The sequence below is a fragment of the Curcuma longa genome, chromosome 4, assembly GCF_044706935.1.
Source record: "Curcuma longa cultivar G26 ecotype Majalengka, Jawa Barat chromosome 4, ITB_CL_G26_1.1, whole genome shotgun sequence".
Lineage (NCBI taxonomy): Eukaryota > Viridiplantae > Streptophyta > Magnoliopsida > Zingiberales > Zingiberaceae > Curcuma > Curcuma longa.
Window position 1 is genome coordinate 7,659,369 of NC_133864.1, and position 26,228 is coordinate 7,685,596.

A 26,228-nucleotide genomic window follows, 5' to 3' on the forward strand; every position below is an offset into this window, starting at 1 on the left:
AGAAAAGGTACTCTTAATTATTATTTTCGTACTGAGAGCAAGGAAAAGTTAAAATAATATTTTAGCATATTTTTCTAGAGTACGTTCAGAGTAACGGTTATAATGTGTAAATGGATTTAATTTGATCAAAAATATTATATATAAAATAATTTTACATAAATATTTTTATCGTCTTGATCAAAATTATTTAAAAATTATCATAGTAATATAAAATTACAACAGTTTTACATTAATTTTAACTATGTTGAAATAATTTTGATAAATTTAAGTATTTTTAATCAATCTGATAAAAAAATTTAAAAATATTTTATGTATAATATTTTTAATATTATTATTTTAAATGGAAAAATCTTATATTTTTCATTTTAAATTGGGCTTGAAGACTCGATCCATTCTAAGCTTTGGGTTATATCTGAACCAATTGGCGTCTAAATTTGAAATTGAACCGGTAATTGGCAGCGAACCGGAGCCTATTCGCTGGGAGCCCTAATCCCCATATGTCGGTGTTCTTGCACAGCCATCGCCCGCTCGCGACCGCGATTCGCTCCCTCCCTCCCTTCTCGACCGGCGAACGTCCTCCCTTCCGGTGAGACCTTGTTCGATCTGGAAATTCTCCCTCCGATAGATATCTGACGTGCTTTTGTAGTTTCTTGCAGGGTGATTCCGACTTTTCTTTTCTTCGGGATCCGATTCGCCCCTCAGGATGGCTGCAGAGCATTCAGCAGACATGTTCAAGTACGTCGGATGGGATATAGTTAACTGTTTCTTCCAGTTTTGTGTTTTTGAATGTCAAACTCAGAGTCGAAATTGTTCTTTTTCAGGCTTCTGGAGAAGCAAGGTGAAGTCCTCATGGAAGCATATCGTTCAATGTCCCATGAGCTACATAAACTTCAGGTTTCTTGTAATTTTTTCTTCCGGATTATTGAAATTAACAATTCTGTTACATTATCTGATGGTTGTGATCTTGTTCATATAAGGTAGAAGAAGAAATTCTTATGCAGAAACTCTACAAGATCATGACTACGGAAGGCTTGTTAAACAAGGTTTGTATTTTACTTCTTGCAGAGCCGGTCCTGGTTGTACAAGGGCCCTGGGCGAAATTTAATTTTTAGGCCCTGACATATTATAATATCAAAGTAAAATTTGATGTTACTATTAATGTCAAAGTAAAATTTGATCTTTTCACATATTTTGATCCCACCAATCTAATACCGATAATAATTAAATTTTTTGAATTTTTAATACCAAAATTAATAGTAATATTGCCATCCATGCAGACCTTTTGTTTGGTGTTCCACAGACCCATTTTTACAAGCGATTAAAAAAAAATGGTATTAGAGCCTTGTCGTTTTTAAGACCTTTAGTTTATGATTCCTTCAAACTCTTTACAAGAAAATAGAAGATTAGACTACTTGGATTTAGCTCTAAATTAGATTGCAGATACACTTAAATTAGATTATGTTATTTTCATATCATAGCATCAATCATTTGATTTTCCATCGACAGTGCTTGCACATGATAACAAACAGTAAAAAGTATATAGATGCTAAAAGTGTTGGAAATGCAAAGTATTACTAACATGCAGGTAAATTACAACAAACTAATAAGATTGATTCTTCAAGTAGTCAAACAGAATAGTGCTTTTAGGTCAGCAAGTGTCCTAAGAAACATGAATAAGAAAATGTTGGTTTCTTAGTTCTCAAGAACACCTTCTGAAAAGCTACTTCTATCAATATGCTCCACTTTTTTTTTATGAACAGTCAATATCTCTGATGTGCAGTATAATTACCCTTTTTAATAAATTTTTTAGCAGGTTTGTGATGCTTCATGAAGTCAACTACAACATCTAGTTAAAGAGAAACAATGTTCATCATTTATGATCTTAGTTGGATTCGTCAACTACAAGAATTTCTTTAAGCCAATGAAATAAATTTTGCTATTCATTTATTACAAATGAAATATCCAACATGATTATGGTCCTTTTAACTGATTACTATGCTCAAATAGAACCTAAACAGAAAGGTTCTTATTGATATCACAAATCCTATTTGTTAGGCTTCTTTTTGTACAAATATTTCTCAGTAAGAGTTATTTGATTAACTGCTGTTTAGATTCATGTGCCGCAACAATTGATTCCTCCATTTTCTCCTTTCCAAACACCTATTCTAAGCTGAACTAACTCCTCCACCCTTCACCTCCAGTTAACATTTCTCACTTCAAAGCAATTTCTCCATTCATAAGAGCCTAAATTTCTTCCTCAACCTTTTTAGCAGAAAGGTTCACTAATGGTCCAAGTAAATGTTATTTAAGTGATAATTCTATGGAAGTGGAAAACAGCACAAAGCTTGCAACCTATACGATACCCAACACATTTGCTTAATAGAAGAAAATATTGAATAGAGACAACAGAAAAATCATCTCAAAAGATAAATCCCTAGCTCCAACCGGAATCTCAAAGGAAATCACAACCCCACCAAAATCGAAATCCCGAAACCATGAAATCCGATCACCATTCAGAATTTGATCCAAGTAATAACCACAACTAGATTCAGAAACCTTACCTCTGTTGCCCTAAAATCTCCGATTCTAGTTCCAAGTTCTGCCTTCCTCTTCTCCGATCAAAAACCACCGTGCTCTCCAATTCCACAACCTATGAATCCAAGAACTTCCAAAATCTGAAGGAATTCCAAGGAAAAACCACAAATCCGAAGAAACCCTAACTTACCGATCTCGATTTCTCATATCTGAACTCCTCTGCTCACGTCGCGCTAATCGCCGCCGCCACCCAATCTGTTCCAGCCCACCCGACGAGATGATCCAAGCCCGTTGGGCGACGCTCCTGACCGCCGGCAACCACCGCGATGCATTCTCTGGCTTCGAATGGGGAGCGTCGTTCACCGATCGGTTGGAGAGGAGAGGCGATCATAAACTCGGGAAACAGGTTTAACGGGTTTAATCCATATCTAATAATCTCATAAAATTTTCTGATATTCTACCCACTTAATTAAAATTTTGGGCCCTCTTTAAATTTTTGGGCCCTGGGCGGGCGCCCTAGTCGCCCTGGGCCAGGGCCGGCTCTGATGAACAAAGACAACAAAATTACTGATAAGAATAACTAAAACAAAAAGTCTCTCTTCTGCCAATGGCACCATATTAAGTTCATGAGTCAAGAAGTCAGAGTCGGCCCTGGCCCAGGGCAACTAGGGCGCCCGCCCAGGGCCCAAAATTTAAAGAGGGCCCAAAATTTTAATTAAGTGGGTAGAATATCAGAAAATTTTATGAGATTATTAGATATGGATTAAACCCGTTAAACCTGTTTCCCGAGTTTATGATCGCCTCTCCTCTCCAACCGATCGGCGAACGACGCTCCCCATTCGAAGCCAGAGAATGCATCGCGGTGGTTGCCGGCGGTCAGGAGCGTCGCCCAACGGGCTTGGATCTCGTCGGGTGGGGCTGGACAGATTGGGTGGCGGCGGCGATTAGCGCGACGTGAGCAGAGGAGTTCAGATATGAGAAATCAAGATCGGTAAGTTAGGGTTTCTTCGGATTTGTGGTTTTTCCTTGGAATTCCTTCAGATTTTGGAAGTTCTTGGATTCATAGGTTGTGGAATTGGAGAGCACGGTGGTTTTTGATCGAAGAAGAGGAAGGCAGAACTTGGAACTAGAATCGGAGATTTTAGGGCAACAGAGGTAAGGTTTCTGAATCTAGTTGTGGTTATTACTTGGATCAAATTCTGAATGGTGATCGGATTTCATGGTTTCGGGATTTCGATTTTGGTGGGGTTGTGATTTCCTTTGAGATTCCGGTTGGAGCTAGGGATTTATCTTTTGAGATGATTTTTCTGTTGTCTCTATTCAATATTTTCTTCTATTAAGCAAATGTGTTGGGTATCGTATAGGTTGCAAGCTTTGTGCTGTTTTCCACTTCCATAGAATTATCACTTAAATAACATTTACTTGGACCATTAGTGAACCTTTCTGCTAAAAAGGTTGAGGAAGAAATTTAGGCTCTTATGAATGGAGAAATTGCTTTGAAGTGAGAAATGTTAACTGGAGGTGAAGGGTGGAGGAGTTAGTTCAGCTCAGAATAGGTGTTTGGAAAGGAGAAAATGGAGGAATCAATTGTTGCGGCACATGAATCTAAACAGCAGTTAATCAAATAACTCTTACTGAGAAATATTTGTACAAAAAGAAGCCTAACAAATAGGATTTGTGATATCAATAAGAACCTTTCTGTTTAGATTCTATTTGAGCATAGTAATCAGTTAAAAGGACCATAATCATGTTGGATATTTCATTTGTAATAAATGAATAGCAAAATTTATTTCATTGGCTTAAAGAAATTCTTGTAGTTGACGAATCCAACTAAGATCATAAATGATGAACATTGTTTCTCTTTAACTAGATGTTGTAGTTGACTTCATGAAGCATCACAAACCTGCTAAAAAATTTATTAAAAAGGGTAATTATACTGCACATCAGAGATATTGACTGTTCATAAAAAAAGGTGGAGCATATTGATAGAAGTAGCTTTTCAGAAGGTGTTCTTGAGAACTAAGAAACCAACATTTTCTTATTCATGTTTCTTAGGACACTTGCTGACCTAAAAGCACTGTTCTGTTTGACTACTTGAAGAATCAATCTTATTAGTTTGTTGTAATTTACCTGCATGTTAGTAATACTTTGCATTTCCAACACTTTTAGCATCTATATACTTTTTACTGTTTGTTATCATGTGCAAGCACTGTCGATGGAAAATCAAATGATTGATGCTATGATATGAAAATAACATAATCTAATTTAAGTGTAATTCCTAATCTAATTTAGAGCTAAATCCAAGTAGTCTAATCTTCTATTTTCTTGTAAAGAGTTTGAAGGAATCATAAACTAAAGGTCTTAAAAACGACAAGGCTCTAATACCATTTTTTTTAATCGCTTGTAAAAATGGGTCTGTGGAACACCAAACAAAAGGTCTGCATGGATGGCAATATTACTATTAATTTTGGTATTAAAAATTCAAAAAATTTAATTATTATCGGTATTAGATTGGTGGGATCAAAATATGTGAAAAGATCAAATTTTACTTTGACATTAATAGTAACATCAAATTTTACTTTGATATTATAATATGCCAGGGCCTAAAAATTAAATTTCGCCTCATTGTTTTAGGATCATTCAAATGAACTTAATATGGTGCCATTGGCAGAAGAGAGACTTTTTGTTTTAGTTATTCTTATCAGTAATTTTGTTGTCTTTGTTCATGTATGTTCAATTGCCCTTTTTACAAACTTCAACTGCTTCTGCTGATTAAACTAGAGAGGTGTGACGAGGATATAAATCGCCATTTTGAATAGGGAAGATTTTGGACTCGACATCAAGTTTGGAACATACTGCCTATTTCCTGCACTTCTTTCCTCATCCTCTCTAATGTGATCTATGATCGTGTGTTTATAATCATAGTTGTCAAAATTGGCTTCACTGATGAAGCTTGCTAGAGAAGCATAATAAACTAGGAATTGAAAGAAATTAGCTAGAATTACATCTCATGGGAAAATGGATAAAATTGATTGTAACTTGACCAAATTGGGTTGATTTAGGAAACTCAGTTGATATATCATGCTTTAGTCATAGAAACCACTCATGCAAGGGAGAAAGTGAGTGGTGCTTGGGATCTCATCCTAATTGCTAAGTCTTGTTACCTGAGATTCACATGTCTATTACCACTTGCTCAGTCTTGTTGGTGCTCATTTAACCTAACTCATTCGTCTCTCTTTGTCATTCTCAATCTCTCTTCATCATTCTCTTATTGTTTTGCAGACCACAATTAGGACCTTCATGGATAAAACTATACGCACTACTTGAACATTTGATTATTTCTGCCACAATTTCCATTTATGTGCTTGTACTTAATTCTTTTACTGTGAAAAAACCTTTGTGATTTTGTTCAATCATATAAGTAAATCAATATTAACGCTTATATATGTGTCGTAAGTAAAGCGAATGACATTTCGCTTTCACCGAAATTGGAATGCATGTTCACACCTTAAGGGCAGTAGCTATTGATAGGATCGACTGGTCTAACACGACCACTTAGGGTATGATTGCACCAACAACTATTATATAGGAATTCCTTTGCCAGTATATTATACTTTTGCCCAAATTGACTATCATCCTTCAAATTACTTCGCAGCAGAGCCTCAAAGACATTCCATTAGTAGCATTTTCAACATATTACTACTAGCTCTTGAACAGCTCCATTCTCCTTTTCAGGAAAAGCAAGGAACCAACGATCCAAACGTAGGTGCAAACAAATCATTGCAGTAAAAGTGATGCTTAAAGTGAGCATATTAATTGTAAGATCTGAGGGTTTTCCATCATTTTTGATTTGGTAGATGCTAATATTAATTTTATGTTGCCTGTTGTGGCAGTTTTGTGAACCAATCTTAATTTTTTTACCGGGCTGGATGAAGAGATTTGCAGTTCAAGATAAGCCATACTTTAGCGAATTGATGGTTGACCTAAAAAAAAAATACATTTGACCTTGATGGTTCTTTCTTCCTTCTCTTACAAATTGATCCTATATTTTTGCAATCAAGGGAGAAGTGGTCTTGCATAAGGAGAGGGTTGGTTAGTGGGATTGTAGATTATTTTTTTTTATACTCTTCTGCAAGAAGATTGTAGATTGTTTTTTTTATACTCTTCTGTAAAAGTGGAATCTGCCACCTTAGCGGCCCCACACGGTCAGTTCTATGATCATCTGTGAGAAGGTAAATCGAGAAATTGCAGTTGATCACGACGCAGGAGATTTTATTGTCTGGCTTAACCAGGATTCAAACTCTTGCCCTCTTCTGCAAGTCTGCTGTTGTGAGGTAACCAACTCATTCTATGTCCCTGGGATGGGATTTTTATACTCAGTATCTTGGAATGAAGGATTCTATTTAAAAAATATTTTGTTCATCAAATAAATTTAAAATGATAGATGTTCTTTTAATGTTTTCTAAGTATTACGATAATTTACTATATAATAATCATCCCATTGTACAAGATAATAAAATGTATATTAAAAATGAATGTATTAAAAAAGATTTTTAAAATGTATATTAATAATTAATTCATTAGAAACAAGATAACAAAATGTATATTAAAAATAAATTCATTAAAAATACGGTGGATGTTCATATATATACAATTTGATAATCTCCAAACATTTCTTTTTCCTTGCTTCTCTCTTTTATTATATTATTTTAATTATTTTTAAGTATGGCCAAAGGATTTTAATTTTAGTAAATTTCATATAAACATAATCCATTTTTTTAGTTAATTGCAATGTACTAATAAAAAATGATATCATTATCACACGGCCACATTTAAATATATTTTAAATTAAAACTTTTAGTTACGGTGATATATCTATAATTTCCTCTAATTATTTTCATAAAAAGTTGCGCATCAATGTTTTAATATATTTTTCTTTTGTATATTTTTTACATCTTCTCTAATCTCTAGCATTACAATGAAAAGTCTGCAAAGCATTTAGAGCTAGTAATGTTGATATTTATTACGTAATTAATTATCTTCGTTCTTTAGGCATTTGAGCAAGAGAATGTAACTTGAATGAAATGATCATATTATTATTATTATTATTTATTTTTATAAAATATAAAACATAGATTTTGTCAAATAGAAAAGAAAATTATTTCAAAAATTTGACTGTGACAAAATCTATGGAAAGGACTATTCATGCGTTTAAGTAAAATTTGTGCTCGAAGACAAATTAAATCGATAAAAAAAATCCAATAGAAAATTATCAAATATAAAAGAGAGACAACAGGACTAGCTAACCTCGGCAAGAAGAAGAGGACTTAGCATAAAAATTATAACGTTTTCATGCATCTCGTTGGATGATCTTCTACTAAACTACTTAACATCGATTCAAAGTCTGAATCTTATCACACAAAAAATGAAGCAATCAGCAACTATGAGACTTTTTTCATAAGGTTCCCATTCTTCCTTTTTGAATCAGACTTGAATCAGTTTAGTGATGGCGGCGATCGGCATTCCGAGAAAGCCAATGAGCACACAGGAAAGCCATTGGCTCGAAGTCAATGGAGTGGTGCTGGCAAAATCGCCGAGGAACTGGATGATTATGAACTGGAAGATGACAGTTGAAGAAAGGACAGCCACAAACACATAGTTCTCCAATATGCCATGGAAGATGTTTATCTTCTCCATCTCTCTGCAGCTGATCTCGTTGAATACCTACACAAGAAGTTCCCGCGATAACGAATCTTTCAGAGTTCGGAATGACAAAGAAAAAAAACAGAAAATTGAGATGTGAATTTGAACTCACCTGACAGAAGACGAACGAATTGAATATGAGAGTGTTGAGCACAAGATCAGAATCAGGGCCCTCAAGGCCAAATAGTACTTTGCCTTGACTCTGAAGATACCATATCACAATGAACTGGTAAAAGGCTTGTCCTAAGATGTTCCTCCACATTGCGTTGCTAATGAAATTTCCCTTTCTTCCGACTGGAGATCGTTTCATCAGTTCGTCGTTAGGTGGCTCGGTGGCTAATGCAAGTGCCCCAAGTGTATCCATGATCATGTTCACCCAGAGTAGCTGAACGGCAGTGAGAGGAGCTTGTCCTGAAGAAGAAATGGAAACTAGAATCAGGAATCATCTTGAGTTACAACAGATCTCAGTTTCATTGAGACGGTTGAGTTTACCGGTTAAGCAGGCCGAGGAGAAGTTTACAATTAAAGCAACAATGTTAACAGTAAGTTGAAACTGCACAAACTTCTGAATGTTTATGTATACTGAACGTCCCCACTTTGCCACGGTAACAATTGTTGAGAAATTGTCGTCAAGAATGATAACATCAGCACTTTCTTTAGCCACCTGCACCATCAAATTTTTAGAACAAGTTCCTAACGATATTCTGTGGTCAATTTTCAGATACATTGTTCTTGGAGAAGAGTATGTTATTTGTACAAATTGTAAAATCGTGTGGAGCAAAAAATATTACCTCAGTTCCTGCAATACCCATTGCAAGGCCAATATCTGCCTCATGGAGTGCCGGAGCATCATTTGTACCATCGCCAGTCACAGCGACAACTTCATCACACATGGTGCGCAGGTGCTTCACCAAGGTATGTTTATCCATTGGAGAAGATCTAGCCATCACCTGGAATTTTCATAGATAAGCAAGCCAATAAGGAAGAATTTGAATGAACCAGCAAACAATCAATCTAATATGATCCGAAGTAGAACCTGGAGTTTGGGAACTAAATCCATCATTTCCTCTAGACTCTTGTTCCTGAACTCAGGACCTTCAATGGCCACCCCATTATCGGTAAGGATACCACATTCTCGAGCAATGGCCTTTGCGGTGTTTATGTTATCCCCAGTAACCATTCTCACAGTGATCCCAGCAGACCTACAAATTGCAACTGACTCTTTAACACCGGGACGGACAGGATCTTTGATACCAACGATTCCAATACAAGTGAACCCTTCAACAGGAATATGTTCAGAAGCTGAAAAACTATTCCCAACGTCCATGTAAGCAAGGCACAGAGTGCGCAGAGCTTCGTTGGCAAAGCTCTCAATGGTAGCCCTCAATTGAATCGCTGTTGCTTCATCGAGCTGAACGGCATTCCCTTGTGTGTCTAGGACTTTGCTACAAGCAGCCAATATGATTTCTGAAGCACCTTTTGAGTGAGCCCGGAATCCTCCTTGAGGAAGCTCAAGAACCACTCCCATTCTTTTCTTTTCTGAATTAAAAGGTTCTACTTTGACAATCTTAGTTTCTTGGCGCACAGCCTGGAAATCCCCACCTAATGACAGGCCAAATTCAAGAAGAGCGGTCTCAGTTGGTGTTCCAAGGATTTCAAGCTTTCCAGATTGGTTGACAACAACTTCTCCACCAGTGTTGTTAAAGATAGATTGTTTAAGTACTTTTAGAACAGCATCTGGTATCTCAGAGAATATGGTTTTCAATTTTCCATGATCGCTGACATCCTTAACATTTCCACATATGCAAGCCTTCACTACGGTCATGTGATTGGTGGTCAATGTACCTGTTTTATCACTGCAAATTGATGTAGCAGAGCCCATAGTTTCACAAGCAGCGAGATGCCTGACCAGTGCTCTATCATTCATCATTTTCTTCATGGCAAAGGCAAGGCTCAAGGTCACGGCTAAGGGAAGTCCTTCAGGAACTGCAACCACTACAATAGTGACTCCAACAGCAAAATACTCAAGCAACTCCAATGCATCTTCAGCTGACCAGCTCAAATATGAACCCTGTTGGAATTTCCGGATGATTAAACCTTGAGCTAGCACTGCAAACGTCACGATTGCAAAGACCAATCCAATTTTTCCTATGATAGTTGCAACTCCATTCAACTTGACCTGCAATGGAGTTTCATCATCTCCTCCTTCACTGAGGGTAGCCATCAGTTTACCCCATTGTGATCTCATGCCAACAGTAGTCACCAGCATTTTACCAGTTCCATCTTGGACCTTTGTACCAGATAAAAGAAAAGGATTCTCAGCATTCACCGCGACTGGTTCACTCTCACCCGTTAGACTGGATTCATTGATCAACAAGGAAAAACCAGACACAAACAAGCCATCTGCAGGAACTTGATCCCCAATTGCAAGATGTACCAAATCACCGGGAAGAACGTCATAGATTGAGATTTTCTGCCTGAAACCATTCCGTGTAACTTGTACAAATATCTTCTTCTTCTCCTTGTCCAAGTCTTTGAATTGTAAAGATTGTCGATAATCGCTAGTTGCAGTAACAAAGACAACCAAAAGTATACTTGCTACAATTCCAAGGCCATCATGTGCACCTTTAGGCCATCCTTCTGTGGCAACGCCAACAATTAGTGAAATAAAGGCACATGCAGCAAGAATGATGAGAGTCATGTCTTGAAGTGCTTCCCAAACAAATACCCAAAAACTTCGGACTGGGCTTTCAGTGAACTTATTTACGCCATAGATAGTTTTTCTGCGCCTCAAATCCTCCTCAGTAGCAGTTAATCCATCTGTGAGTGATGTAGAAAGTTTGTTTGCGATACCATTAACACCACCATGAAACTTCAACTTCTTCACATCATGGCCTTCGACACATGAACCCAATTCATCAGCACAAATTTGGAAGCCTGCTTGCTTCACTTCCTCAGGTACATTATATGCACCTTGCATAGCGATACCTGAACAAGGGTTGATCTTATAAGGAAATGAGCATGATATTTGATGCAACATCGAAAGAAAAGAATTAGAGAAACTCTTTAAACCTAAGAGAAGCAATGAAGTTACTGAATTATGAGAAAAATAGGATACCTTGAATAAATTGCAGTGCAGCTTTTGATACCAAAACGGCAACTCGCAACTTCTCCTGAAGAATGTGGCATATCGAATCAGTATATTGATAGAGAACAACATTGGTGTACACGTAATATGTGGAGAACTTGTACAAAATAGGAAACATTATGACTAAATAATTGCGGTTAATCCATAAAACAGAGCCAAAGACAAAGAGGATTGCAATTCATGAGATTCCTATGATTGAAGAATAGAACATAAGCATTCATTGATGTTTGCAGTATGCCATTGTCAAACAAATGCATTCTGAGAGGATCAAGTTAAAAATGAAAAGTATAATACTAGAATGAAGCCTACAAATATTACCACTAATCTAACCAATTTGTTCATGCACTACTCGTGTCTCAATTACAAGCTTAATTAAACTATCCTTGTACGTAATAGGATCCACCCTATCTATAATTTAAGCTAAAACTATTTTGAAACAAGCTTGAAGTTAGCAGAGCTAAATCAGGGTTGGATTGTGGATTTACTTGGTCCAAACATACAAGATATATATAAGGCAGTATTATATTCATCACCATACATCTCTAACATCGAATCACATTTCTAGTGCAACTAATGGTTAGTGCAGTTGATTTTGCATTCATTGTGCTCTTTCAAATCTGTTATTTTTATCAACATTACCTAAAAATATACGATTTGTGTAGATAGATTATAGTCATTGTATGGGAAAACAAAAATATAGCTAATGTCTTCTCCAGTATATTTGGTAGAAGCATGTTTCTACCACTAGATACTTAACTTACACTGAAAGATTCCTAAACTAATTTCTACAACATCAAGCTCTAGATGAGGCAGACTTATCTGAAGAGGAATCACATTTGCTATTCAAGATATTGATACAGGCTTGAGATGAGCTTGGTTAGGCTTCAGCTTTTGCTTATTGTATTTCAGAAATAAATTCCTTTAATATTGTTTCAAAATTGCCATACATGCTTATTAAGGTTATAATTGCTCAAGCTCGGATCAAGATTTCATTTCAAGCCTAAAGAAACTTCTATCTGTAAAAATAGCTTTAACGATACTATTTCCTAAGTATGCGCATAGGTTTTCCACGGAAGCCATGGTTCAATAATGCAGACCATCTCCAAGATCAGCGAAATGGACAGTTTTGAGAGTATAAACTTTACCATCACTAACATTCGATCCAACTGTTTCTAGCAGATCGAGGCAACACCCATACAAACGACCTAAAGCTAACCTTTTTAGGGATTTCCATCCCATAACGATTTGACTAGAACTAAGCAAAACCCTAAAATCCGTGCTGCACGACAATGTGGAAGGAACAAAAGGGAGAAAGAGGCTCACATGATTGGAGCGCTTCATGGCGGCAGCTTCGGAGCGCTTGGAGAGGTTGGCGGTGAAGCGGAACCGGCGCTTAGGATTCTTCACCACGCCGACGAGGTTCCTCCATCGCTGGAGCGCCTCATCCGGCGAGTTCTTGGACCTCACACCGCCAACAAATTTCTCGTTCAGGTAGGTCTCCATCTTCCCACTCTTTCAGTTCCTCGATGCCCACGGCTGATGTGCGCCGCTCCTCCTTAAAACAACGAATCGGTCGCTGGAAGAAGCGCCCCGAAAGATGGAAACTTTGAGGTTCCTGCAGGGAGATTGCGAGGAGAGGAAGGCGAACGAGCTAGTTCATGGTGGAGAAATGGGCAGTTGAGGAACAGCGGAGATTAAAATAGGGCTCCGAGAAACGAGATCGAGGAGAAGTTGAACAACGGTGAGGAGGAAATTCCATTTCAATTGCAGGGAAATCTCCCGGAAATGCAGGAGTCAAAAAGAATGAACTTGACTTGAACACAAAACAAAACGAAGATGCGTCAATTGTCATTTTCAATATTTCTTTGACTTTTTTAGAAGAAAAGGACAATTTGTCAAGTTGCCCCCCACCTTTAAATTAATTATCTTTGACGGACTCTTCATAGAGGACCACACGTTTCTTAAATTATTTTATCTTATCTGACCCTTTATTTTATGTTTTTACAAACCGAGTATTGGAATCGGAAGAGCCGGTGAACCCGGCCTGATTTAGAATCTGAGAATCTTTGGCAGCGCATGAACCCGGTCGACTCAAAAATAAATAATAACAATAATTTTATTTATTACTGATTTACAATTGTAGTAAATCGAGAGGTCAAAGTCAAACTTGCCGCCTTTAGATAGAAAAAAATTTAACGCGTCTCTTTCTTTTTTAGACGAGGAACAAATCCAAGAAGTTTCCTTGTGCTTGCGCAGAAATCTGTCTAACTTTTTTTTTTTTTAATTTGGATATGAATTTCTTTTTTATCTTTATTTTTATTCCTCGGGCTTATCTCAATCCAATTAACTTCAACTTTTAAAAATATTTTAAAAAGTACTTCACTTTTGTATTTATAAATCTAAAATATTTTTTTAAATATAAAAATTATAAATAATAAAAACTCACGCTCAGGCTACAAATCAAGTATCAACCATGTCGATCATGCCTAATTGTAATTCCCTAATCGTTGGTCGTGGCAGGGACCTAAGAGACTTCTGTCGAATCATAACGGGCTTTAAAAAAATATTACAAGTTTAGTTATAGATTTAAAAAATTAATTTTATTTTTTAACTTTAAGTAATCTAATTATCCAGGCTCATCTTAAATCACAAGTTATAAAATAAAATAAATTTTAAAAAAATTACAATGCATATGCTTCGTTATATGGTGGTGGTTATATGATAACGTTGATATGTGGTAAATTGATAAAATTTATTTTCTTTGACAATTTATATCTCCTTTGTGTGATCAAGACTCGAGAGATTTTTTTATTAATTGTTATACAACTCTATATTTATTTTCTTTCAATTTTGATAGAGATATATATTTTTTTACGTAATATGTATAGTGCTAGGGATCTAAGAATTTTTATGCTTATTATATTTTTGATATTTTTTATTAATTGATTAATTAATTCGGCCGTGTGTATTAGTTGTTTTCATCTTAAGTATAAATTTATAAATTATGTGCAATAAGACAGCTTTGTTTTTTTTTTTTGTTTTTATTTAATTGATTTGAAAATAAAAGAGACTGAAGGAAGAAAGATTCTATAAAATTGAGTAAAATCGTAGAAAAAATAATCATAAAATTTAATTATATTTTATAAGTCGGATGTATTTTAATTCTATAATTATTTTTTCTTATGAAGTATAAATTATTCATTCATATATTTAGAATTTATTTATATATTTCAAGTTAGATTTAAAATATTTAAATTAATTATTTATAAAAAATTTAATAATTTACGCCTTTAATATATTTTTAATATTTTGTTAAATTAATAATAATAAATTACTCTTAAATATTTATCTAGATTAACTACGTTAAAAAATTAAATATTACACATAAAATTATTATTAGAAGTCCTGAAGCATTAGTAAGAAATTATTTTATGTGTTTTTCTAACTTTCCATTATTCTTAACAAGTAAAGTGACCATTAACATACCTGATAGAGTGGATTAGCATATCTGGCGGAGAGGAGTAAAGTTGTAAATAAATTGAATATTCATAATATTTAATTTGATAAGAAATATTTATATTATTTAATATGATTAATTAAATAAATAAATTTAAATAATTTATTAAATTAAATAAATTTGAATATGTACATGTTTAATTCGTTAACATTCTTTAATAATATTCATGAATAATATTTATGTCGATCTATAAAATTATTATAAACATATTAAATAAAAAATTTTAAAATAAATAATTAAATTTATGTTATCAAATTTAATAATTAATTAAATAAATTTAAAATGTAAAATTATTAAATAATTAAATAAATTTAAATTGAAAATTCGATGGTATATAAATGAAGCAAGTTCAACCGAATCCAACTTATAAAATGGAAATAAAATTAAGTTTGAATATTGATTTTAAAAATTTGATTCATTCTGACTGATTTGACTGGAGTATATTTTTCAAATAAATTTGAATATCGTAGTAAAATTTGGCTCACTTTTTACCTCCCTGTGAGGAGGCGGCAGGTAGGTGGGCCCTTCCATTGAGGACGTGCCGTTCTGTCATGATAAACACAGGGCAACAAACACGTTACAAAGTTTGGTGAACGAAGGGACGTGCCGTTCCGTCGTGCTATCGAGGATCCTCCCCAACATAAGAATCAACCGACCAAACTTGGCTCACCTGTTGTTGGTACAACTAATTAAAGATTTATTTATTTTTTAAAAAAAAAGAAAAAATAAAATAAAATAATCCTTGGAAGAACAGATCAGGTCGTCTTCCTTCATACACGAAGAGGATGAGCATTATTATTATTTTTAATGAAAAAATATGCAAGTGGTGTAAAAGGATTTCTTTTTAAATTTTTTTTATTAATTTATGATTTAGAGTTCATATTTAAAATTGAACGTTTTATTTAGTTTTATATATATTAAAAATAAAAAATATATATTATTAATAGATGGAAAGCACTCTACATGTAGAGTGAGCCTAGGGACGGCGACGGAACAAAAGGAGGCAAGACAGACGGAGCCAATACAAGAAGTAAGGAGTACAAGAATAGAGTGTTGGAAATGTAAATAGAAACAAATAAATAGAAGGTTAGAGAAGATCCTCAGATGGAGGAGTTTAATCCCACATTGATAGTTGAGGGACAACTTAATTGATTTATAATATATCACAAGCATTTGATGTTAGGAACAAATACATGGAGAGAGATTCTTTTTCACATATGGGTACGTAGGGGGTATTAATAAAATAATTATTAAATTAAAAGATGAAGTTATCTCAGAGGTTTACTCGAATTGCACTAATTGAATAATTTGACATGTGCTCTCAATCGTTATTTCCCTTTCCTCTGCGTCCCCTCCTTGCCTTATGAAATCATATCCTTCCTTATGAAGACTAACAAATAGTGATAGAGGAAATTGAATATCAAATTATGAGTTGAGCATATCAACATGAAATTTATTTTAAAAAAACTTTGATATATATATATACACACACGTTTGTTCGAACCCGCGCGACTTAGAAGGAGATGAATAGCTTTGATTACTTCTGTATCCATCTCTTCAGGCAACTAATCCAAGGTTTGCTCTTAGCAATCTACCTCCATTAAATTTTCTTCTTCTGAATATCTTCTGGAGGCGGAAAAACCTCTTAAAACAAACTTCTTACAAGAAACAACAACAAAACAAGATACAAAGACAAATATATGCGAAAATGATTTTACAATGAAGAACTTGCTTTGGATGTTTTCTTATTGTTTGAAATTATCTCTTGTTAGTTTGAAAATGTAATAATATTTTGCTCCAAAATCCTAAAAAATTGATGGCGAAAATCTTTTTGAAACCCTTCTTTTATAACCTTTAGGTAGGTGTTGATTTTCACATACCAGTCGACTGATTTTAAGATCAGTCAATTGATATAATCTCCGACACTATTCCTGTCGTTGAATGATCTCTAAACATTCTAAAATTTATTATTTTATCGATTATTTGAATATCAATTGACTGTTGAATCTTATCAATTGATTGATATTAATCAGTTGAATTGATTTGCTTCTATTTAATTTCTGATTGACATTAGTTGATTGATGCAACTCATCAATCGATTAATGTCATCAGTCGAATCGAGCAGCTAAGTCGATATGCTTCTATTCAATTCTGATCAATATTAGTTGACTGATATCCATCATTAGTTGACTGATGACATCCATCATTAGTCGATTGATGTAATTAATCAAGTTTTTCAATTGATTTCTGAAGTTTCTGTTTGTTATTACAGGTTATCAATAGACAATCAATTAATAAAACCATCAATTGAGTTTTTCCATCGATTTTTGAAACTTTTGTATGTTGTAAACTATCATTAGTTGATTGATGCAACCCATTATTCGACCAATACGGTAGCTGGTAGCAAATTATAATTCATAGTTGCTATTTATTGATACTGTAGCAGTACTGCAGTAACACTGTAGCAACATTTTAGCAATCGTATTTTTGGGGTTTGGGGATTTTTACGATCATTAGTCGATCGATATACCCTATCAATTGACTAATACTCCTGTTTCAATTTTACCAAAGCTGAATTCTTATCTTATCTTGTATTCAGTTGACTTCAATCTACTAGGACTTTTTTTGTCCAATATCCGATCAACTTTAACCGGTCGAAACTTTCAATTATCTAATATCCAGTTAACCTTGATCTGTCAAAACTTCATCATTGACTAATATCCAATTAATCTCACCCTACTAAAATTTTTCGTAGGTCAATATCTGATTAACCTTGATATATCGAAACTTCATCATTCCCTAACATTGATCACCTTTAACCTACTAAGACCTCATCCATATGTCAAGTATTTGATCATTCATTATCCACCTGAACTTCATTTCTTGTGCTAATTTTTTATTAAACTTTCGATCACCAAGTATTTGATTAACTATGATTCATTTGGATTTTTCATCTCTTGTCAAGTATCTGATCAATCTCAATCTATTTGACTCTTTGCTCAATCAACTTATTTTAATATAATCATTCGATCAACTAATATATTTATTAAATATCTAAATTCTAATTAAAATCAAATTGAGTTTGATCAAATCTTGATCAGGCGTCGACAGCTAGAAAACATTGAACCTATCGTGTGAGTGTGAGTGAGGTGGACAGCGATGGGCATTAACTAACCACGCTCGAGCGTGAAGCCCAATTGGTCAAACCTCTTTGGACGGCCGACGCACACGTGGCCACCGTTCCTAGCAAATGGAGCAGCAACGCTCTCCATTTATACACGATAGCTCTGAGTGATGCCACGTTTCGACGCGAGAGGGGGTGGTAAACATGGGTGGGCCCGTGGGCGGCCACCATCACATGCCATGCCGAGGTCGATTCAATTCCATGGACGTTGGCAGTAGATGCCATGGCCGTCGTCGGCGATGGCAACAACAGCTCCGGTTCATGTTCATGTTCGATTCCTTTCATCTTCTCTCGACCATAATGACGTTGACGGCTTGCCGCTCAACCTTATCGATCTACCAGAAACATTGAATGTTAAAACATTGTTAGTTTTTCCAATATCCATTTCACGCATTTAATTTTTATAATTTCAAAATATATAACACATTCATATTATATCCTTCCTTTTTACATAGAATTTTCAATTTGAATTAGATTCATCGGATTGATATGTCCCATCATACAATTGAGGTGGATTGAATTAATATTTTATCAACTCGATTTTAAGATGGGTTAAGGTCGATCAATTGGCTTAGGCTCACCGTCTGCATGAGTTAGCCTACGGATTGAAAATTTTTATTTTTTTAATTTAAAATTAAAATAAAAAATTTAATGAACTAATGGATCTTTATCCGTCTAAATTGTAATTCAAATTTAAAAATTTCAATTTGACCCGTTTAAATTAAAAATCTAAATAAAATTAAAAATTTTAATATTTTTTAATTTTTTTGATGGACCAATGAGTTGGTCGATTTAACCCGCAATTTGTCTTAAGTTGGGTTGGGTTGAAAATTTTTTAACCTGCCAAATTATTGGGTCAGTCTGTTCCACCATGTCATATGATAAATTTTTAATAGATTGACCCGTCCATTAAGCAGTTTGATAGTTCTAATTCTATAAAATAATCATATTTATAGGTGTATATCTTCAATTTTTTATCTAAATCTTTATAATTTTTTTAAAAAATATTTTTCTTTAGTTATACTTTTGAATTCAAATTTAAAAACATAAATACATTGATAAAATTTATAAGAATATATTTTAATTTGAAATATTTAAATTTTTTAAGTCTATCAATCAATTTTAAATTTTTTTAAATTCATCACTACATTTTGAAGAACTCTAAATCATTATACACATAAACAACAACTTGATCATTATATCAATTTTGTCTAATAAATAAAAAATTTTAAAAATGACTAATGAATTTAAAAAATTCTAAATTATTTTAAAGAAAAACTAATATATATATATGGATCTACCAAATTTAAAATTATAAAATTTACATATGTTAAATGGATAATATTGAAACTTTCTTACACAATTATTTATAATATTAAATATATTATACAGAAAGCCTCCTTGTTTTAGTGCGACTACTTTTTATCATAATATAAACCTTTAATAATTCTATATTATTTTAAAAGAAATTACGGGTGAAACAACTTTAACTCCACACAATTTAAATATGTAAAAAGGGGAAATATTATCTGTAATAACTGTATATAAATGAAACTGCACACTAATCTCCCTATCTGTTTTGTATTTACAATAACACCCCTGACTGTTTCATATTTACAATGACACCCTGGTTGTTTCCTACTCCAATCGGCCTGCAGAGGTTGATGGTCTGGTCAGCTGCCGCAAGAGCTCGACCAAGGCCTCCGCCTGTTTTAATTAATCGGTAAAATAAATAATTAATGCGATAAAACAATATTGTATATAGTGAAAGTGAAGGAGGTGAGATTACCGACCTTCTGCTTCATATTCTTGGAGGAGTTCTGGGCGAGGGCGATGAGCGGCGGAATGGCGCCCTCGCGGACCACCATCCTCCGGTAGGCGGCGCTCGCCTCGCAGATCTCCAAGAGAGACAGCATTGCAAGGTCCTTCTGCCGCCGGCTGCCGGATTCCACCATCTCCACCAGCACCGGGACCGCGCCCTCCTCCACTGCGGCTGCCCGACCATCCGACGACGATACGACCTGGTAGAGCACGTACGCCGCTTTGTCCACCATGCCGGACTGTGGATCGGCCATGAGATCCAGCAGGGGACGCACTACCCCTGCCTCCACCGCCCGCCGCTTGTTCTCCTCGGCCGCCAGGAGGGAGAAGAGGGCCGTCGCCGCGTCCTTCTTTCCTCGGGCGCCGCCAGTCTCCAGGAGCGCGACGAGGGGCGGGATGGCTCCGGCGAGGCCGATCGAGGCGCGGAGGTCATCGGTCTGGGCGAGACGGAGGAGGGCGCAGGCGGAGTTCTCGCGGGCCTGTGGGGTGCCCGAGCGGAGCGCACGCACGAGGTGGCGGACGGCTCCCGCGGCCGCAATGAGCTCCATGTTGTCGTCGCAGAGGGAGAGGTTGAGGATGGCGGTGACGCTGTGCTCCTGGAGAAGAGGATCCGGGTGGGAGAGGAGGGCGATGAGCGGGGCGATGGCGCCGGCGCGCGCGATGCGGAGGCGATTATCGGCGCTGTGCTTGGCGAGGAGGCGCAGCTCCATGGCGGCACGGCGCTGGGACTCCACGGAGGAGGACTCGAGGTCGGAGATGAGGCCGCCGACAACATCGTCGTCGGCATCGGCGGAGACAAGAAATCGTCGAGAAGAATCTCCAGCGTGGGCAGCAAAGGTGCGCGAGGAAGTGGCGCCTTCTCTGTGACTCCGCCGGAGGATCTCCGGCGAGCACTCCACCACGACCATCTCCATTGGAGCGTTTCGTAGAAGCCGTTTGGCACTATCATTGCTAGAAGCAAGTAAAAGGAGTTGCTATAAATAGAACGTGGGTTCGTGGGTAGAGCTGACAGGTGGGACCCGGTGTCTCCATAAGGACAACTACAGGCCGCGCACACGTGGACACGAACGGCGCTTGGGTGGGTCCATACCCGCATTTACCTCGCCATGCCATGATTTGATGCTGCTCAGGTTAGTGGCAGGTCATTTTTCATACAGATGGAAATGACAAATATAAATTGGATATTATCAAAATACCCTCTCCAACTAATAAGCAGCATCACAAAGTTGTAAGCAATTAATACAGGCCAATAAAAATAAACTCTTCGAAATTCAACGGTTCAAGTAGAGCAAGTAATCGCACTAGTAAAAATGACAAGAAGTTAGGCAGCGACAGCTTCAGATTCGCCCTCCACCTGGACGTCCTCAGCAGGTCGATCTAACTTGACTCCCACATCCTCCTTGTAGTCTCCATGAACCTGCGAGACCCAAGAGGAGCTTTGAGTTTTGTGCTCGTAAGCAATTTTCAAAAGGAACACATGGGACCAAGTACCTCCATGAGCTTTCCCAAATCAAACTTGGGCGCCTTTAAGATTTTCACTTTGCGAATGAAGACGTTTTGCAGTGGGAATATGCTCGTCGTTGCTTTCTCAATTTCCTTTCCGATCACCTCGGGTATGAACTTCTGAACCAAATCCTTCAGATCACAGGACGAAGCTTGATTGACCATGATTTCTGTCATTTTGCGACGAATCTGCATATAAACATTTTGAACGATAAAACTCTATGTGTTGTGTTGTAATTGGTCATCAAGGCATCGTTTGGTAAACACACCTGTCTAATCTGACTGGATTGCGCATAGCAAGTGCGCTTGACCTGATTAGGGCGTCTCTTGGTGAAGGCAATGCAAAACAAACGCAATGTGTAGTTATCGGTGGTCTTCACATCGACATGTGCCTCGATGAGTGTTTGCCACTTCTTCACTAAGGATCTAAGCTTGTCCGTAGTGAAATCCATACCCTGAAGGAAGAAAAAGGCGATCACCACCGAGAACAGAGGATCCTGTAAATTAGGGATGATGGAAACATACCCAGAAGTTCGTTAGGACATTTTTTCCTTGTACATCTTCAGCACGAAGCCGGATCTTCCTGTATGCTTGATCCTCATCATTCTGGAGGTCAGCTAACGAAACCTCAAATACTCTGTGTTTAAGACCCTCCGACGCAATCTGAATCATCAAAGAAGATTACTAATAAAAGCTAGCTCTCAGATAGAAACGCTTTGGATAGCAAGTAAGATACATTGCAAACCAAGTTGTCAAGAATGGTGCAAATGCAAATGACTGGGCCAACAAAGGAAACAAATGGCCAAATATGCATTTAGGCAGTACAAAATACAAATATTAGGACTCCAGATTCAAAATCACCAAACTTCATATATGATCTACACATAAATTTTTTTTAGGTCCAGAGTACAACTACCTGGTTCCAGATAGTTGCACCTGAACCATGCCATACAAGTTCAAAAAATCTAATTTGGAGGCTTTCTGATATCTATATTTATGTGCAAGCTTGCAAGATCAAGTGATAAACTGTGAACATAAAGTTTTGAACAGAACAGTTCAGTGTTGTAATAAAGGATGAATCATTATCAATGCTATGCGGTGTAAGGATGAATCTAATTCAATACTGAACTCACTTACAAACTATAGTGCCTACTTTTCAGGCCTAGTAGTAATCCGGTTATGCTGATATTCTATAATTTAGTTACTGAGTCCTATTTGGTTATGCTGAGAAGAATATTCTGGAATCTAGTTATGCTGGGGAGAAAATGCCGGGTTGCTGAAAGACACTGATTGAAGGCTTCTAGTCGGGGGATGCTAGAAGTCATTCACCTGTCAAGAGTGATGACACTAGTTGTTGAGGGTGCATGAGGAAGACAACTGAAGGATGTCTACCGCTCAAGGAAGAAACCAACAAAGACATCCAAACTCTGTAGACTATGATTTCCGATGGTGACATCCACCACCAGTCTAAGATGTTCATTGAGGAGGCCACTTGAGGAAGGCATCGACTGAGAAGACATAGGTAAGGAAGAAGTCATTGTTGAACGTCTCCAATGAGTCAACGTCAAAGATGACACTCAACTAATACAAAAGACGAGAATTTTCTAACCCAAAATCACTGTGTCATGCTATTCTACTCATTTGATTAACCTAATTTCTTGAACTGAGAATTGTCAAATTCAATCAATATCAGCCCAAATCAGTTTTGAACCAAATCAAGCTGATTCTTTGTTGATTCTGATTCAGACAACCAGTTCGAATCGATTGGCATCCAAATCAAATCAGATAGTTTAATTCAGCTACAACATCTCTTGTTGGAAAATCCAAACTACGTATTTTTCTAGACAATCTAATATCAATCTCCATGTTTTTAGTTTACACCAACTGTATAGTTTAATGCAGCTATATTTGGTTCGCAAGCAAAAGAGAATAGCAGGAACGATAAATAAACTGAGCCACTAAGGTCCACTCATCTGGAGAAAGAATAGGCAACCCTTGTTCTTGCTTGGATTATTGAACACAGAAGGATTTTAGATGTTTCACAACACAAATTTTAGATGCTTTACCAGAATTGATTCAGTAGATAAGGTAAAATATAAAACATTTTCATTATAATCTTAGAATCAATATACAAATCAGTGACAGCATGCTTTCAGCCATTACCCAGTAGTAATTTCTCCCAAGAAGCCAAAATCATCCTCTTTCATTTAATCCATTTAAGAATCATTATACAAGTAATCGACAGCTTGATTTTCAGCTATTACCAACAGTCATGCTCCCAAGAAATTAAAAATCATTCTCTTCATTCAATCCATCTTCCAATCAATACAAATCAGGTAGTAATTGCATCCAAGAAGTAAAAATCCATTCTCTTTCATTCAATCCATTCATAGCCAAAAAGGAACACATAAGGTCAGATGTTTCCATGTTTCAGTTATTTACATTTAGAAGGCTTAAAATGGCTGTTCCATCTTCACAATGGCTCAAAAAACTCATCTTCATGACATGAGTACGACTAAGAAGTGAACAAACAACCACAACCTTCTATGTCATAGGATGTTCCATTTATTTGAGAGAAAAAAATGTTTCATTCATTTTAACCTTTAAGTAAAACTTTATCCATGAAGCATTCGTTTCCGAAGAAAAGAAGAACAAACGCCTAATAAAAGCACCAACTATTATTCAGCAAACTATGCAATAAGAATCGACTAATGAATTATTTACTCGACAAATGGATTAAACGAGCATAGAAGCAGATTGGAGAACTACTCGAAGCGATGGACCAGGCAACAGACCTTGGTTCCCTGTGTCCTTGACACAAGCGTCTTGCCGACGTTCCTGATGCTGAACACCGATGGTGCTTTGATGTCGTACCAGTCCTTTTTGGAGAAGGGATCGACCCTGCAACGGGTACATCGGAACACACATCACTAATTGTTAAAATCGCAAGCCATTTACCTCAAGAATAAACAAGTTGGCAGGCTAAAAATCAAAACATACGTCTTCTTCTTTCCCCCCTTTTTTCCTTTCGAGATTCGTTTGTTCTTCCTGCAAACATGATCGGAAGCGAGTTAATAGGGCAGAGACAATGCGCGAGAGACACAGATTAGGTTGGAGAATCTAACCCCACTGCCATGGCGCTGGCGCAGCTCCTTACTAGGGTTTCGGCGGAAGATGGTTACGAGATCTACATGAAGAGCTTATATATACACGCTCGTGGACTGAGCCATCTGATCCTGAAACAGACTGGGGCGCCATGTTATGGGCCGAATTAAAGCCCAATAAGGCGCAGTGGCCTAGTAAATCTCTTTCTTTAGACTGGAAAAAAAACCCCTTTATTTTTATTATTATTAAAAAAACATTCTATTTTAAAAAATATTAGGCTTTTCATATCTCGAAAATATCTTGTTCCAGTGCTGTAATAACAATTTTTATTACAATTGGGATCTTGTCGCAATTTATTTCCATCACAAATTTGTGATAGAAATCTGGACCGTTCGATTTTAAAATAGAAGATTAAATCATGCATCGCAAAATTATTAATTAATTAAATCAAAATCAACGGAAATTTGTTACAAGCAGCTAAAATGCTCAAAATTATTAATTAATTAAATTTTTTTTGTTTTTTTGATGATAATAAAAATAAGATACCCTTGGTAATATAAGATATTTAGGATTTAAAATTTAAAATTTTAGGGTTTAGATTTCAGACCTATGCTATGAAAAGGCAAAAATTAAAAATATACCTTTTTTAATCATTAAAGGGACATTCTATTTTAATTTTTTTATCAAAAGAGCATCTCACTTCATTGTTCAGTTGTATACATCCTCTAGTATTGTTTAATATTATTATCTCCTATCTAATTTTTGAATTATCAGATACATTATAGTAGTTACGAAATTGTAATTGCTACATATATTATAGTAGCTAAAATAGTTACTACAATGCATATTTAATCTATCTAATGTTGTTAGAAATTTATATTGTAGTAGCTACGATAATTGCTATATATAATTAGCTACGATTTTATAACTACTACAATGCATATTTAATCTATCTAACGTTGTTAGAAATTTATATTGTAGTGGCTACAAAATCGTAACTGCTACAACGTGAATTCTTACCATTCACATTGTAGTAGCTATGAACTTATAACTGCTACAACTGTTATAACAGTTAAGAAATTATATTTATTATAACATACTTGATCACCTTAAAATTTAGACAAGAGATAATAATATTGAATCGTATTCAAGGATAATTGAATAATTATACATAATTGAATAGTGAGATGGAACTCTTTTAATAAAAAAAATTAAAGTAGAATAAAAAAATCCTTTGCGCAAGTTTATATCTCCAAATTATATTGTTATAAATATTTAAATTATTTTTATTTATTATTTAAGAAACTTATATTTAAAAATACTAAATTATATATTATCTTTATTAGAAAAGAGCTTTTTGATTGGATAAATTGTCATTGTCATCATCAAGCTCATCAAATTGTGCTGATCTTAACAATTTAAAATTAACTATGTAAACTTTATTCTTCTATTATACTTGTTAATTTTTGCGCCTTTTATTTTAATGAATTTAACTTTTTAAAATAATTTTTTATTGTATTCCGACCATCTTAATATATTTTGATCGGAATTAGTATAAATACTGATATTTCTTCTAATAATTTTATCATTTTTATTATCTCTACTTCAATGTAAAAAAATTCGTTTATCTTAGTCCGATGATCAATCTAGACATGTTGATATAAGGCTTTAATATATTGACCTTTTAATTGGTTAAATCTTAATTCTTAACA

The 26,228-nt window shown here is 35.6% G+C and overlaps 4 protein-coding genes across 7 annotated transcripts; 1 reads left to right on the top strand and 3 right to left on the bottom strand.

The window, feature by feature from the left end:
• Positions 1 to 459: 459 nt before the first annotated feature.
• On the top strand, positions 460 to 6,798 carry LOC141828506 (uncharacterized). 4 transcript variants are annotated; one of them, XM_074715949.1, is made up of 6 exons: positions 460 to 586; positions 647 to 735; positions 822 to 894; positions 978 to 1,043; positions 6,271 to 6,353; positions 6,429 to 6,798. In XM_074715949.1, exons 2-5 carry the CDS (start codon positions 704 to 706, stop codon positions 6,322 to 6,324), a joined length of 225 nt encoding a protein of 74 aa, XP_074572050.1. In that variant the 5' UTR covers positions 460 to 586; positions 647 to 703; the 3' UTR covers positions 6,325 to 6,353; positions 6,429 to 6,798. The 4 variants fall into 4 exon arrangements, with proteins under 4 accessions (XP_074572050.1, XP_074572048.1, XP_074572047.1 ...); XM_074715947.1 differs by having other exon boundaries at positions 6,271 to 6,338; XM_074715946.1 differs by having other exon boundaries at positions 6,271 to 6,798.
• A 1,051-nt stretch (positions 6,799 to 7,849) lies between these two features.
• LOC141826610 (calcium-transporting ATPase 10, plasma membrane-type-like) lies at positions 7,850 to 13,142 on the bottom strand. Its single transcript, XM_074713868.1, has 7 exons — positions 12,710 to 13,142; positions 11,357 to 11,411; positions 9,275 to 11,226; positions 9,030 to 9,188; positions 8,731 to 8,902; positions 8,351 to 8,649; positions 7,850 to 8,259 (listed from the first exon to the last, which is right to left on the bottom strand). Exons 1-7 carry the CDS (start codon positions 12,887 to 12,889, stop codon positions 8,020 to 8,022), a joined length of 3,057 nt encoding a protein of 1,018 aa, XP_074569969.1. The 5' UTR covers positions 12,890 to 13,142; the 3' UTR covers positions 7,850 to 8,019.
• Positions 13,143 to 19,593: 6,451 nt separating this feature from the next.
• LOC141827437 (uncharacterized) lies at positions 19,594 to 20,839 on the bottom strand. The gene is made up of 2 exons (XM_074714680.1): positions 19,881 to 20,839; positions 19,594 to 19,794 (listed from the first exon to the last, which is right to left on the bottom strand). The coding sequence occupies exons 1-2, from the start codon at positions 20,820 to 20,822 to the stop codon at positions 19,726 to 19,728; spliced, it is 1,011 nt and encodes a 336-aa protein (XP_074570781.1). The 5' UTR covers positions 20,823 to 20,839; the 3' UTR covers positions 19,594 to 19,725.
• Positions 20,840 to 21,068: 229 nt separating this feature from the next.
• On the bottom strand, positions 21,069 to 24,581 carry LOC141827396 (small ribosomal subunit protein eS1). The gene is made up of 7 exons (XM_074714623.1): positions 24,537 to 24,581; positions 24,412 to 24,459; positions 24,207 to 24,312; positions 21,937 to 22,074; positions 21,681 to 21,866; positions 21,400 to 21,600; positions 21,069 to 21,325 (listed from the first exon to the last, which is right to left on the bottom strand). The coding sequence occupies exons 1-7, from the start codon at positions 24,545 to 24,547 to the stop codon at positions 21,230 to 21,232; spliced, it is 786 nt and encodes a 261-aa protein (XP_074570724.1). The 5' UTR covers positions 24,548 to 24,581; the 3' UTR covers positions 21,069 to 21,229.
• Between the last annotated feature and the right edge of the window lie 1,647 nt (positions 24,582 to 26,228).

Bases quoted from the DNA above. Each gene is read 5' to 3' on its own strand.
- LOC141828506 (XM_074715946.1), top strand. From the start codon at position 704: ATGGCTGCAGAGCATTCAGCAGACATGTTCAA. The intron at 895-977 runs GTTTCTTGTAAT...TGTTCATATAAG, and splicing joins ATGAGCTACATAAACTTCAG to GTAGAAGAAGAAATTCTTAT. The intron at 1,044-6,270 runs GTTTGTATTTTA...TCTCCTTTTCAG, and splicing joins CGGAAGGCTTGTTAAACAAG to GAAAAGCAAGGAACCAACGA.
- LOC141826610 (XM_074713868.1), bottom strand. From the start codon at position 12,889: ATGGAGACCTACCTGAACGAGAAATTTGTTGGCGGTGTGAGGTCCAAG. The intron at 9,189-9,274 runs GTTCTACTTCGG...TGAAAATTCCAG, and splicing joins ATTTAGTTCCCAAACTCCAG to GTGATGGCTAGATCTTCTCC. The intron at 8,650-8,730 runs GTAAACTCAACC...TTTCTTCTTCAG, and splicing joins CTCCTCGGCCTGCTTAACCG to GACAAGCTCCTCTCACTGCC.
- LOC141827437 (XM_074714680.1), bottom strand. From the start codon at position 20,822: ATGGAGATGGTCGTGGTGGAGTGCTCGCCGGAGATCCTCCGGCGGAGT. The intron at 19,795-19,880 runs GTCGGTAATCTC...TAATTAAAACAG, and splicing joins CCAAGAATATGAAGCAGAAG to GCGGAGGCCTTGGTCGAGCT.
- LOC141827396 (XM_074714623.1), bottom strand. The intron at 24,313-24,411 runs GTATGTTTTGAT...TACCCGTTGCAG, and splicing joins AAGGGGGGAAAGAAGAAGAC to GGTCGATCCCTTCTCCAAAA. The intron at 21,326-21,399 runs GTACTTGGTCCC...TGGGTCTCGCAG, and splicing joins ATTTGGGAAAGCTCATGGAG to GTTCATGGAGACTACAAGGA.